The following is a 15666-nucleotide window of genomic DNA, read 5'->3' on the forward strand; positions in this document are numbered from 1 at the left end:
ATGCGATGCATAGTAGTCCATTATGCTTTACCTTTGCAGGGAATGAAAGAGGAAGTAAACTGATCAGGCCGCGTACACACGGGCGGACTGTCTGGCCAACTTAGTCCGCCGAAACACATTTCAGCGGACAGTCCGCTCGTGTGTGGGCTTCAGCTGACTTTTTCAGCGTGCAGTCTGGCGTACTAAGTATTTCGGATTTTTCGAAATTCTGTCCGTCATACTTTGGTTTCAGCGGACAATCCGCTCGTCAGTAGGCTAGTTCGACGGACTAAGAATGGCGCATGCTCAGAAAGGATTTACACGGCGGAAGGGTGTATTGCTGTGTATTGGACTTCCTATTTCTAGTCCCGTCGTACGTGCTGTACACGTCATCGCGCAAGCTTTCGACGGACTGTTTGTGCATCCGTGTGTGGTCAAGTCCGTTCATTCGAAAGTATGACGGACTGTCCGTCGGATTGTATGACGGACTAAGTAGGCCATACAGTCCGCCCGTGTGTACGCGGCCTCAGGGTTTACTTCCTCTTTAAAGTGGTTCTAAAGGCTGCATTTCATGCATGAAGGTAAAAATCCTTAAGTGTGCAGCTCTCCCAATACTTGTAAACCACTGAATGATTATTTTTTCCAAATAACATTTTATTGAAAATATCAAACATCGTCTGAAAATAGCCTGAGCATTGTGACACAAAAGCAATGCTGAGACACACAATCAGCTTATACATATTTTGGTGTCATTACACAACAGTCTAGTTGGAGAATACACAAGCTCAGCGTACTATGAGAGCTATCGATACGCAATGACATTCCGCCACCTCTGCTCTCCGGGCTACAGAGGGGCTGGATAGCCAAAGAAACAGAGGACAAGACATATAGAGTAGAAAGAAAAAGGAGAGGATGGAAGAATAAGAAGAGGGGAATGTAGGGGAAGGGAGCGGGGGTCCATCTCTCGGCTCATGGTGGGTCCTCATGGCGATGCCATTCCTCCCAAACCTTGTTATGCACCTCCAGCCTATCCTGTAACCTGGCCGTCATTTTTTCCATATTTTCTACATCTTTTATTCTAGCATATAGGTCCTCTTGGGAGGGGGGGGGGGGCTGTCTCTTCCAGTGGAGGGCAATCAGGCATCTAGTGGCCGTGAGTATGTATCTTAACAATTTTTTGGAGGGTTTAGGAATCCGCAGAGGCGACACTCCTAGTAGGAAAAATTTCAGGGACAGAGGGATCGAAACCCCCAGGAGGCGGGATAGCAGGAGCTGGGTTTCAGTCCAAAACTGAACAATTTTAGGGCAGCTCCAATAAACATGGAGCAGAGTGCCCTTGTCTCCCAGACAACGCCAGCATCTGTCTGAGCTTGAAGGGTATATATCATGGAGCACACTTGGCGTCAGGTACCAGAAATATAGAATTTTGTACGCGTTTTCTTTGTATAGAGTACAATATGAGCTCTTGGCTGCCTGGGACCAAATCAGCTGCCAGGTTGCCTCCGGGATCTCCTCTCCCAGCACCCTCTCCCGACGGAGCATATATGCATGTTTGCCCTGGGTAGCAATAGAGTAAGGAATTGAGCAACCGGTAGATATCAGGCCCCGGCGTGCCGATCCTTCTAATATGATGCTCTCGAAGGGGGATGGCACCGAGAACTGGAGATCCGAGGGTATGGATTGAGCATAATGGCTTATTTGCAGATAGCCATAGAAAACCTGGCGAGGTAAGTCATACTTCGTTTGAAGTTGGGTGAAGGACAGCATTTTGCGGGATCTGGGGTGACCAAAATGAAAGAGATCCCGTGTTGCCCAGGGAAGAGACATCTGACGCGCAAGTCCAGCAGGCAGTTCAGGATTGTAGAGAAAGGAGATTAGGGGCGATTTTTTCCGAGCCAATGTTATGTTTCCGCGGCAGCGTGCGCCAGAGTGATTTGAGCAATGCCACACTGAATGATGATTTAACCGCGCTCTCACTCCCACAAATTTATAATCATATACATAAAGCGCACATTCTCCAGTAAAATGTGTTCAAAACAATCAATATAATTATAATGTCCTCCTTTAAAAAGTTAAAAGTGAATCCAAAAGACACCACGGGACCACAGTAACTCCACACCAACAGTGATTATCAGTGCCTCCTCTTCACTGACATATCGGCACGCGGCTCACTCACCGGAACCTTTTGACCCCCATTACAGGTAGTCGCAAACAGCATTCGGTATCTGGGGATCCACTTGCATCATCCACTGCTTTATATCTTAAGGGAACATGTCACACCGGATCCTCGGTATCGGCGCTCCTGCACCTTCAAATTCTCATAACAGAACTTCGCTCAGAGAGGGCGGTAAAAGGAAAAAACCTCTCATGGTGCAGTATATCCAAATTTTATTAAAAGAATGTTAAAATCACATTTACAATGTTGCAAGATGTTTCACAGCATTCAATCGGCTTGGGAACGCCAGTTTGCACTCCGCCTGTGTTCCAAAATGGCGGAAGTGACGTGTCCCGATAGTCCCACCCTAAGTGATTATCAGGACACGTCATTTACGCCGTTTTGGAAGGTAAAATGCCTAACAATAAAGTATTTCTATCATTTACCCCATATAATCTCTACGGCCCTTATTCCCATATCCATGATATACAATTATGTAATATGTAATCCTTTTATATTGCAGGGTTTCCATCGGATCAGAGGAACGGAGACAAGGAATTTGTAATCAGAAGAGCCGCCACAAACCGCGTGCTGAATGTCCTGAGACACTGGGTGTCCAAACACGCTCAGGTAATCGGCACTGGCAATCATTTGGCGTTTTGTATGATGTCATGTGATACATTTAACCTGATACAATGTTTTGCTATGATTTGATCCACTGTTGTGTTCTTAGTGATGTACACCAGGGGTTCTCAACCTCAGTCCTCAATTACCCCCAACAAGCCATGTTTTAGGAATTTCTCTTATGCCGCATACACACGAGTGGACTGTATGGCATACTTAGTCCGTCATACAATCCGACGGACAGTCCGTCGTACTTGCGACTGAACGGACTTGACCACACACGGATGCACAAACAGTCCGTCGAAAGCTTGCGCGATGACGTGTACAGCACGTACGACGGGACTAGAAATAGGAAGTCCAAGACACAGCAAAGCACCCTTCCGCCGTGTAAATCCTTTCTGGGCATGCGCCATTCTTAGTCCGTCGAACTAGCATACTGACGACCGTACTGTCCGCTGAAACCAAAGTACGACGGACAGAATTTCGAAAAAACCGAAATACTTAGTACGCCGGACTGCACGCTGAAAAAGTCCGCTGAAGCCCACACACGAGCGGATTGTCCGCTGAAATGTGTTTCGACGGACTAAGTACGCCATACAGTCCGCTCGTGTGTACGCGGCATTAGATAAAATAGCTGTCCAAAATACCAAGTCATTCACTCTGATTTAAAGTGGGGTGCCCCCTAAAAAAAAAATAAAAAAAAATGTAAAAGTCAGCAGCTTTAAATACTGCAGCTGCTGACTTTTAATAATCGGACACTTACCTGTCCCAGGGTCCAGCGATGCGGGGGAACGAAGCCTCCCCCCCTCGTTCTCCGCTCCGCTCGCGGCACCGTCATTCTTACTGTGGGCACCGGGCTGTGGCTTCACAGCCAGGCACCCACTGCGCATGAGCGAGCGGCGCAGGGCACCGTGATACACCACACAGTCATCTGGGACACGTGGCAGGTCCCAAATGACTGTGAGGGGAAGTGATGTCACCAGCCCGGGCAATGAAGAAGGCAGACTGCGAGGGACCCCCTAGCAACAGGTATTTAGAAGTGAGTAAAAAAAAAAAAAATTTCAATAATTTTTTTTTTTTTTTTAAGAATTTGAAACTATTTTTTGGGGGCAACACCACTTTAACCGGTTCCCGACCAGCGCACGATGATGTACGTCGACAGAATGGCACGGGCAGGCATAGTGGCGTACAGGTACGTCCAATCTTCAATGCCGCCCTGCCATCAGGAGCGCGCTGGTCGGGACCCCCATGAGTCCGGTCGCGGGACCCGCGGACTCGATCGCCGCGGGCATACCCGCGATCGTCTCACGGGACGGCTGAATGGAGGAAATGCCGTGTAAACAGCATTTCTCCATTCTGCCTAGCAACTAGTGACGCTGATCTCTGCTCCATGTGATTGGAGCAGAGATCAGTGTTCACTGAATAAAAGCCCAACCCCCCCACAGTTAGTAACACACCCCTAGGAACACTTAACCCCTACACTGCCACCCACTGGTTAACCCCTTCACTGCCAGTGTCATTTACACAGGAATCACTGCATTTATATAGCAGTGATTATTGTATAAATGACAATGGTCCCAAAAATGTGTCAAAAATGTCCGATGGGTCCCCCACAATGTCGCAGTCACAATAAAAATCGCTGATCGCCGCCATTACTAGTAAAAAAAATAATAATAATAAAAAATTATTAATAAAAATGCTATAAAACTATCTCTATTTTGTAAACGCTATAACTTTTGCGCAAACCAATCAATAATCGCTTATTGCGATTTTTTTTTACCAAAAATATGTAGAAGAATACGTATCGTCCTAAACTGAGGGAAAAAAATGTTTTTTTATATATTTTTGGGGGATATTTATTATAACAAAAAGTAAAAAATAATGCGTTTTTTTCAAAATTGTCGCTCTATTTTTGTTTATAGCGCAAAAAATAAAAACCGCAGGGGTGATCAAATACCACCAAAAGAAAGCTCTATTTGTGGGGAAAAAAGGACGTCAATTTTGTTTGGGAGTCACGTCGCACGACCGCGCAATTGTCAGTTAAAGCGACGCAGTGCCGAATCGCAAAAAGTGGTCTGGTCTTTGACCAGCAAAATGGTCCGGTCTGTAAGTGGTTAAACCACCTGTGCAAGATAAAGGAAACATGGCCTGTTGGGGGTACCTGAAGACACGGTTGAGACCCACTGGTGTACACTATGTGAGTGCGCACTTTTAAAGCATGACATGTTGGGTATCTATTTACTCAGCGTAACCTCATCTTACATATATTACGAAAAAATTGGGTTATATATTGTGCTTTGTCTTTTTAAATAAATTAAAGTGTATTTTTCTGATGCACTTTGACAATTGTGCGGTCATACAACACTGTACCCAAATGAAATTTTTATAATTTTTTTCCTCACAAATATAGCTTTCTTTTAGTGGTATTTGATCACCTCTGCGATTTTTTTTTTTTTATAAATTTTTTTTTTTTAAATGTAAAAAAACGAATTTTAAAAAAATATCGAATTCTTTTTTTTTTTTGTTATAAAATTTTAAAACCGGTAATTTTTGTCCGTCTTTGATGTACGCTGATGAAGCGACACTGATGGGCACCGATAGGTGGCAGTGATGGGCACTGATGGGTGGCAGTGATGGGCACTGATGGGTGGCAGTGATGGGCACTGGTCGATTACACTGATAGGCAGCACTTCTGGGTGGCACTGATTGGCACCATTGGTGGGCAATGATAGGTGGCACTTGTGGGCACTGTGAGGTGGCATAAATGAGGCATAATCGCCTCTTCCTCTTCGGGACTGATGTCCCTCTCCGATTAGCCGGTGATCAGCTTTTTTTTTCTCCTCCGTTGTCAGCGTGAGGAGGAAAAAAAAAAGGATCACGAGCTTTTGTTTTGATCATGTGATCAGCTGTCATTGGCTGACCGCTGATCACATGGTAAGGATCCGGGACCGATCGGTTATCACAGCGTGCGCCCTGTAGGGCGCACGCAGGGAGCGTGCACAGTCTTGTGACAGCCTCCCGGGAATTCAGATCCGCGCTGTGGCCGTCATTCGGCTATAGCGCGGATGTCAAATGGTTAACAAATTTCCAATAGCAGGTCCCTGTGATAGAAGAGGTATAATAGTCCTCTCGCTGGCAGTCGGCATCCCCTCCCCCTTCACTGCTTTCCAGTTCTGCAGCCTCTATAGGACCCTTTTGGCCTTGGACACCTCGGGAGTTATGGATGCCTGCGACCTACCCTGTGATTTTATTTTTTTGCTTCTCCAGCCTCTAAATCACTACAAGACCTGCAGTAATGTAAGAGTTGGAAGAAGGAGCCACAGCACACCGCAGGGGACACAGGCATCCATTACTCCTGATGTGTCCAATGCCAAAGTATATTATAGAGCAGGGATGTGCAGTCAGGGGAGGCCAGGAACATAAAAAAAAAAAAAAGCGAGCTTCGAGGGTCACAGAGACCCAAATTTAGGTAGCCTAAGTCCTACCCAACCACTGGTAAAAATGTTGGGCTCCTCTGACCTATGGTTCCGGAGATATGGGGCTCCATGTGCAGCCTGTCAGAAGCTACATACAGAGTGGCCAACTGAGCTCAATGGACAGCTTGGAGCCTTGGACCAATGGTAAAGTACCATTGGCCCCAGCTGTTCAAAAAAAATGGTGCAGTGAAGGCACGCCTCTCACTGCGGTGTCATAGAAGGGGGCGTCTCTAAAAGACAAATGCTCCCTTCCAGCCCTCTAATCTACAAGGAGAAAATATGTGTTTGTGTGTGTGTGTAAGATTTACCCACAATCCCATGTTTTTCTCACACAGTTAATAGGGAGAATGAGAATCTGCTGCTGCTGGAAAGATACAAGCTAAATCATATCTTATCTTATACTATATGTTATAAGATAATAATTTATTATTTATCTATTTACTGTGAAAATACTGGTTGAAAGTTATAACTTCAAACTTCAGTAAATTGTCTCCTGCTTGAGTACAGATTTTGAAAATATAGTAAATTACCTTAAAAACAATTATTTGTATATTACTTTAATTAACCCCTTGCCACCCAGGCCAATTCTTACACTTCTCTTTTAAATGTAATAATCATTTTTTTCTATAAAATTACTCAAAACCCCCAAACGTTATTTAACCCTTTCATGACTAAGCCTATTTTTGGCATTTGGTGTTTACAAGTTAAAATCCATATTTTTTGCTAGAAAATTACTTGGACCCCCAAAAACATTATATATATATATATATATATATATATATATATATATATATATATATATATATAAAAATATATATATATAAAAAGTTATACAAACAATTCTTCAATATATATATGAGAATATCAGTATAAAAACAGCGCTTATTTAAAAAAAGTCCTTTATAGAAGTCGTAATATACGAAAAATCACTAGACAGTTCCAAATGTGCAGATAAAGTGTCTATAGTGATCTAATCAGCGTTGTAAGGTGATCAAAGTGCTGGCAAACTTTCTTCCACCATAAACCGGGAGTGCTTCACCACATGCGATGCATACCCCCCTCGGGGGTTAAACTCACCAGACACTGCTGATAAGGTAAGCCTTAAGGAGTAGTCACTTCATTGGATATAGTAGTATTCATATATATTCCCCTTTAGCGTTGCAGTCCCAAGCAGTCCTCCAAGTTTATCATAAAAATGAAACAGAGTGTGCACATAGCATAATACTGTTTTATTTTTTAAAAAGTTTCACACACATCTATAAAATCACCCACTTCAATATATGCGTACATTAACATAGAGCAACATCAGCGTTATAAAAACGTGTACTTCACCGAATTTTCGATCCCAGATTCATTCACCAGTGTTTCCCTGTGTACACTGGGTATCACTTCCTGGTCCGTGGTTAGCGGTGGAGCGCACACCTCACTTCCGGTAGCGTCGTGTAGGCCACGCCTGGCGCGTTTCGTCACTTCCGACTTCGCCCTCGGTTGAAGTCGGAAGTGACGAAACGCGTCAGGGCGTGGCCTACACGACGCTACCGGAAGTGAGGTGTGCGCTCCACCGCTAACCACGGACCAGGAAGTGATACCCAGTGTACACAGGGAAACACTGGTGAATGATTCTGGGATCGAAAATTCGGTGAAGTACACGTTTTTATAACGCTGATGTTGCTCTATGTTAATGTACGCATATATTGAAGTGGGTGATTTTATAGATGTGTGTGAAACTTTTTAAAAAATAAAACAGTATTATGCTATGTGCACACTCTGTTTCATTTTTATGATAAACTTGGAGGACTGCTTGGGACTGCAACGCTAAAGGGGAATATATATGAATACTACTATATCCAATGAAGTGACTACTCCTTAAGGCTTACCTTATCAGCAGTGTCTGGTGAGTTTAACCCCCGAGGGGGGTATGCATCGCATGTGGTAAAGCACTCCCGGTTTATGGTGGAAGAAAGTTTGCCAGCACTTTGATCACCTTACAACGCTGATTAGATCACTATAGACACTTTATCTGCACATTTGGAACTGTCTAGTGATTTTTCGTATATTACGACTTCTATAAAGGACTTTTTTTAAATAAGCGCTGTTTTTATACTGCTATTCTCATATATATATATATATTGAAGAATTGTTTGTATAACTTTTTTTATATACTTTTATTATAAAAAATTTTAATGGCTGCTATTATTGTCCGCACTGCTGGGCTTTAATATACTCAGCAGTTTTTATTAAGTATAGTGTGGTTCTGGCATTTATTATTTGTGCAGGTATCTGCATAAAGATAAGTGTATATGTGTTTGTGTATATATATGTGTGTATATATGTATATGTATGTATATATATATATATATATATATATATGTATATATATACTCTTTTATTCACATGTGTGCGTCCACTATTTAGGAGGGCTCATATACGTGAATATATATATATAATTTTGGCAGGTGTGTGAAGGTCCTAGTTTGGCGCAGAGAGGTATATGATAGGCCGTTTTAAAATATACCTGTTGTTATATATATATATATATATATATATATATATATATATATATATATATATATATATATATATATATATTTTTTTTTTTTTTTTAGCAGAGACTCTAGAGAATAAAACGGCGATTGTTGCAATATTTTATGTGACACTGTATTTGCGCAGCGGTGTTTTAAACGCAACTTTTTGGGAAAAGGGACACTTTCATGAATTAAAAAAAACAGTAAAATTAGCCCAATGTTTTTGCATAATGTGAAAGATAATGTTACACCGAGTAAATAGATACCAAACATGTCACACTTTATAATGACGACAAACTACGGTACCTAAAAATCTCCATAGGCGACGCTTTCAATTTTTTTTTACGGTCACCGAGTTAGAGTTACAGAGGAGGTCTAGTGCTAGAATTATTGCTCTCACTCTGACGATCGCGGCGATGCCTCACATGTGTTATTTGAACACTGTTTACATATATGCGGGCGCGACTTCCGTAGGCGTTTTCTTTGCTTCACGGGGACGGCGGCCGCTTTAAAAAAAAAAAAATGTTATTCTTTTTTTTTTTTAATTAATAAATGTTTTTAAAAAAAAATAAAACATTTTGATCACTTTTATTGCTGTCACAAGAAATGTAAACATCCTTTGTGACAGTAATAGGTGGTGACAGGTACTCTTTACACTTCAAAGTATTCAGATCGCCGTTTTCGGCGACTCTGAATACTGTATATATTTTTAAATCCGGCGCCATTGGCAGCCGAGTAAACGGGAAGTGGCGTCATGACGTCGCTTCCGTGTTTACTATTAGGAGACTGAAATGAAGCCGCCTACGGAAGGCGAGTACGCACATCTGGGGGTTAAATTGTTTTAGTAGACACCCTAGGGAATAAAATGGTTATAGTTGCAACTTTTTATGTTACACAGTATTTGCGCAGCAATTTTTTCAAACGCACTTTTTTTGGGGGGGGGGGGGGGGACTGTTTCATGAATATAAAAAAAAAAAAAACACTAAAGATGACCCATTTTTTTTGTATAATGTGAAAGATGATGTTATGCCAAGTAAATAGATACCAAACGTGTTGCGCTTTAAAATTGCGCACACTTGGGGAATAGCGCCAAACTTCAGTACTTATAAATCTCCATAGGAGACGCTTTACATTTTTTTTACAGGTTGCATGTTTAGAGTTAAAGAGGAGGTCTAGTGCTAGAATTATTGCTCTCGCTCTAACGATGGCGGCGTATGTAACCCGTGTGTATCTGGCTCTGATACTAGCCAATGCCTCACCAGCATCTGACCTCACCGCCCGTCCCTGTTATAGAGGTGCAAGTCACAGGAGCCACGGCTATATAGCTCTTCTCTTACAGGTGTCTTCCACTGGAATTTTATTTACATCTATTTGGTCATTTCCTCTAGCGTTCTCTAGAATTGTTACATTGTATCTCTTGTTACAAAGATGCGTGCATTTCCTATGCTCCTCAGCTCCATCTAGTGGCCATTATCTGGTATTTTGCTTATTCCCATAATAAAAGAACATTTGTTCAGAAAGAGAACGTAGCCTTTACAAAAATTGAAATAACACTCCTAAAGCCCCAGCCGTATAAACTTGAATTTAAGGAAGAAAGGTAGAGAGCCGGTGAAGGCTCTAAATCGGACTTTATAGGCAAGATGGACGAGAGTCTAGTAAAATTGATACTTTATTTAACAATGAATCATATCAGACACGTCAAGTAGAAAAAGGATTAAAAAACATACAATAAACACATGATGGTTGTAAATATATGGTGTGAACAGAAGGTTGACACCAAATGAACAGCAGTGAGCCCCTGTGCGTCAACACGTTTCGCTATTTTGCTTCATCAGGACACACTTGGGGATAGTTGAAAGGAACAGGTCTCACTATCTTGTCGACATAAGAGTATCTCCACATGGAGATCTCCCAGATGATCACCAGAGAATGGCAGTGTAGATAGGGAGGCAGATGCTAGCAACCGTGTATTGGACTGGTAGCGCAGAGGTATAGACATAAATATCACCTCATACACTTCACCGGGGATAGACTGTGGAAACCAGAATCATTGGGGGGAGGAAATAGAGGAAACGGAAAGTATCAATACCTTCCCGGGGGACACAATGAACCTGCTGCTACTGACGCCTTTTTGAGAGCACCATTGGAGTTCATAGAGCCAGACTTATTTGGGATAGATATAGGAGAGACTAATCATTTCAGTCTTAGAGGGACATATATATGTCCATGAGGATTAATATTTAGGTCCTTGATATTGTGGACTAAATTGAGTTGGAAAAGCTCTCTATTTTTACTCTCTGTTTCCTCTTTATCCTCTACGGTCTATGAAGTGTCTGAGGTGATATTTATGTCTATACCTCTGCGCTACTAGCTCAATACATGGTTACTAGCATTGATATAATCTGCCTCCCTATCTACACTGTGTTTCTCTAGTGATCATCTGGGAGATCTCCATGTGGGGGTTCCTTTCAACTATCCCCAAGCGTGTCCTGATGAAGCAAAATAGCGAAACGTGTTGACGCACAGGGGCTCACTGCTGTCCATTTGGTGTCAACCTTCTGTTCACACCATATATTTACGACCATCACGTGTTTATTGTATGTTTTTTTTTTTATATATTTTTCTACTTGACGTGTCTGATATGATTCATTGTTAATAAAGTATCAGTTTTACTAGACTCTCGTCCATCTTTCCTATAAAGTCCGCTTTAGAGTCTTCACCGGCTCTCTACCTTTCTTCCTTAAATTCAAGAACATAGCCTTAAGAACAATCGTTTTTTTTACCCAATTTGCACAGAGCAAATGCACATGAAGATTTACTGGATGAGCGGCTGTGTGAATTATTTTTTACAAATGCTCCCCGCAGGGTTGTCGGAAGCAGCTGTTTATCTTCCTTCTTATGCTTTAAAACGTAAGTGTATAAAAAGGTATTGCAGAACACATTGGTTACACTACTACAGCCGGAGTAATAAAATGTTATGTGTGCAAGGTTGAAGTAAAGCAAACGTTTCGATGTTCTGTTTGTGTTTCAGGATTTTGAGACAAATCTACAGCTAAAGAGTAAAGTGATCTGTTTCCTGGAGGAAGTCATCCACAACCCGGAGCTGCTGGCACAGGAGAGGAAGGCCGCCGCCAACATTATCCGGTGAGACCTTCACACGGAATCTGATGGTAATATAATACATGAACACTCCATGCTGGCCATCCTATATAAACCTGCAGTCTATAATGTGTAATGAAACTTACTACTACAGGCCTTATACTGTCTGTATGACATTATTCACAGTGCTGGTTACTTCTTAAAAAGAATTTCAGGTATGGATATTTTATACATTGTTCCAGCTCAGACCAACTATGTATATACCATACCTGCCGCTAATGCCGCTGGAAGCTGAAAATCACTGTAGTAGACACCACTACTACTACCACACCGCTACTACACCACTACTACTACCTCTCCACTACGCCACTACTACTACCTCTCCACCACACCGCTACTACACTACTACTACTACCTCTTTACCACACTGCTGCTACACCACTACTACTACCACACCGCTACTACACTACTACTACCTCTCCACACCGCTACTACACTCCTACTACTACCTCTTTACCACACTGCTGCTACACCACTACTACTACCGCTCTACTACACCGCTACTACACTACTACTACACTGCTACTGCGATGATCTCCACTAGCTTCCGGGTTTTATCTCTAGCGGAGGCCCTGCTCCATTATTGACACAGGAGGCCACTACTACCACACTGCTACTACACCACTACTACACTACTACTACCTCTCCACCACACTAGTACTACACCACTACTACTACCTCTTTACCACACCGCTGCTACACCACTACTACTACCTCTCTACTACACCGCTACTACACCACTACTACACTGCTACTGCGGTGATCTCCACTAGCTTCCGGGTCTTATCTCTAGCGGAGGCCCTGCTCCATTATTGACACAGGAGGCCACTACTACCACACTGCTACTACACTACTACTACCTCTCCACCACACTAGTACTACACCACTACTACTACCTCTTTACCACACCGCTGCTACACCACTACTACTACCTCTCTACTACACCGCTACTACACCACTACTCCACTGCTACTGCGGTGATCTCCACTAGCTTCCGGGTCTTATCTCTAGCGGAGGCCCTGCTCCATTATTGACACAGGAGGCCACTACTACCACACTGCTACTACACCACTACTACACTACTACTACCTCTCCACCACAGTAGTACTACACCACTACTACTACCTCTCCACCACACCGCTACTACACTACTACTACTACCTCTTTACCACACTGCTGCTACACCGCTTCTACTACCACACCGCTACTACTACACTACTACCTCTCCACCACACTGGTACTACACCACTACTACTACCTCTTTACCACACTGCTGCTACACCACTACTACTACCTCTCTACTACTCCGCTACTACACCACTACTACACTGCTACTGCGATGATCTCCACTAGCTTCCGGGTCTTATCTCTAGCGGAGGCCCTGCTCCATTATTGACACAGGAGGTCGCCCACTCTGCTTAAGGACCATTCCCGGGAGAACCACTGTTCTCCCAGGAAACATAATAACATTCGGTATGAAGGCCCCGCACTACTGACCTCCTCCCAGTCTGTGACAATAGTGGGAAGCAGCCTCAGCCTCCGTTCCTCCTAAGCCACGCCCCCCCTGACACGGTGCACAGGGAGAAATGCGTCAGCTTCTCTTAGGAGGAGGTGAGGCCCCTTCCCACTATTATCACAGACTGGGCTGTCAGCAGTGCGGCGCCTTCGTACTGTACAGTAATGTTGCGCTGTATGATGTCACACAATGAATGGGAATAAATAGACTTATTATTGATACTTTATATCTTTAGCACATTGACACAGGAGGACCCCGGGGACAGCCAGGTCACCCTGGAAGAGATTGAGCATATGGTAAGTGACGCCAATACGTCATTCCAGTTCTCCCATATAGGTAACATGTCCTCTGACTTTTTTTTTTATTTTTTTTTTACCAAGACACATGTATATGGTCTATACACATGTATAGTGGTGTCAGCAGTCTGGTGTCTCATGAAAAGTCAAAAAATGCGTCGGGCCTGACCACAGACAAGAACTTTAGGATGGGGATGACAATTGTTGCCTATGCTGGGCTTCTTAACCCCTATGCGCCACACAGTACGTAAATATGCGGCCTCTTGGCGGGTGGGCTTTGGCGCTGAGCAGCGGCATATTTGCATTTGTACAGCTGTGCTGAGAGCCTGCGCACTCCCGGAAACAGTTACCGGAAAGCTCGCGATCGCCTGCTTGAGATCAGGGGCTTTTCTGATCATGTGACTGCCGTGACAGTGAATCGCAGAGGTCACATGATCCTAAACCCCGTCCTACCTCCTGGCCTCCTAAACCCCTTAAAGTGGTTGTATACCCCCTTTTTGAAATTTCTACCTACAGGTAAGCCTATATACCGGTGATGGCGAACCTTGGCATCCCAGGTGTTTTGGAACTACATTTCCCATGATTCTCTTGCACTCTGCAGTGTAGTTGAGCATCATGGGAAATGTAGTTCCAAAACATCTGGGGTGCCAAGGTTCACCATCACTGCTATATACCAATATAACTGGGTACTGACATTTATAGGTAAATTTGATCCGGGGAAAATCCGATTTGCCTCTCGGGGCATCAGGAAGGAATTTTTTCCCCTGCTTTAGTGAATTGGATCATGCTCTGCTGGGGTTTTTTGCCTTCCTCTGGATCAACTGTGGGTATAGAATTGAGTATATGGGATTGGATGATATTTTTATTTTTTTTTGTGGTTGAACTAGATGGACTTGTGTCTTTTTTCAACCTGACTAACTATGTAACTATGTATTGAAAAAAGTACTCCGACAGGGATCTGTTCAAATAATATACAATACTGGTACCAACATCCCAAAAGGAAATATAAACACAAAAAAGTTTGGAGGTAAGGGACTTTTGCGGCACCAAATATTGAAAGAAAGATAAGAAAAGGTGTTCTAAAAAAATATACAAATGTATTTCATATACATTACACAAAATATAAAAAAAAATAGTCAAACATTTAATACAATTCCCTATGGTCTATAATTGACACCTATTGCCTAAACGCAGGTGACATTCTCTTTAAAGACCAAAAGAGTTTCCATCCCAGTACGTTCAAAACATGTTTCGCCATGATCGGCTTCTTCAGGAACAAGGAAGTAGAGATATTCATATCACAGAACAGCAAATATGTTACTCTTTAACCACTTCCCGACCAGCGCACGACGATATACGTCGACAGAATGGCACGGGCAGGCATATTGGCATAAAGGTACATCCAATATTCAATGCCGCCCTGCCAGCGGCGCGCTCCCGCGCTGGTCGGGACCCCCGTGAGTCCGGTCGCGGGACCCGCGGACTCGATCGCCGCGGGCATCCCCGCGATCGTCTCACGGGGCGGCTGAATGGAGGAAATGCCGTGTAAACAGCATTTCTCCATTCTGCCTAGCAACTAGTGACGCTGATCTCTACTCCATGTGATTGGAGCAGAGATCAGTGTTCACTAAATGAAAGCCCAACCCCCCCACAGTTAGTAACATGCCCCTAGGAACACTTAACCCCTACACTGCCACCCACTGGTTAACCCCTTCACTGCCAGTGTCATTTACACAGGAATCACTGCATTTATATAGCAGTGATTACTGTATAAATGACAATGGTCCCAAAAATGTGTCAAAAATGTCCGATGGGTCCCCCACAATGTCGCAGTCACAATAAAAATCGCTGATCGCCGCCATTACTAGTTTAAAAAAAAATTTAAATTTTTTAATAAAAATGCTATAAAACTATCCCTATTTTGTAAACGCTATAA

The 15666-nt window shown here is 43.1% G+C and overlaps 1 protein-coding gene across 1 annotated transcript in view; it reads left to right on the plus strand.

Annotated features, from left to right (window-relative positions):
* The window catches only part of RASGRF1 (Ras protein specific guanine nucleotide releasing factor 1), a 167675-nt gene that overhangs the window by 123571 nt on the left and 28438 nt on the right, over positions 1-15666 (plus strand). The window contains 3 exon segments of the mRNA XM_077472711.1: positions 2658-2764; positions 11791-11903; positions 13670-13730. Of these exon segments, the coding sequence (XP_077328837.1) occupies positions 2658-2764; positions 11791-11903; positions 13670-13730 (281 nt within the window).

This window comes from Lithobates pipiens, unplaced genomic scaffold (genome assembly GCF_037356315.1).
Source record: "Lithobates pipiens isolate NorthernLeopardFrog02 unplaced genomic scaffold, aLitPip1_a1.2 Scaffold_8, whole genome shotgun sequence".
NCBI lineage: Eukaryota > Metazoa > Chordata > Amphibia > Anura > Ranidae > Lithobates > Lithobates pipiens.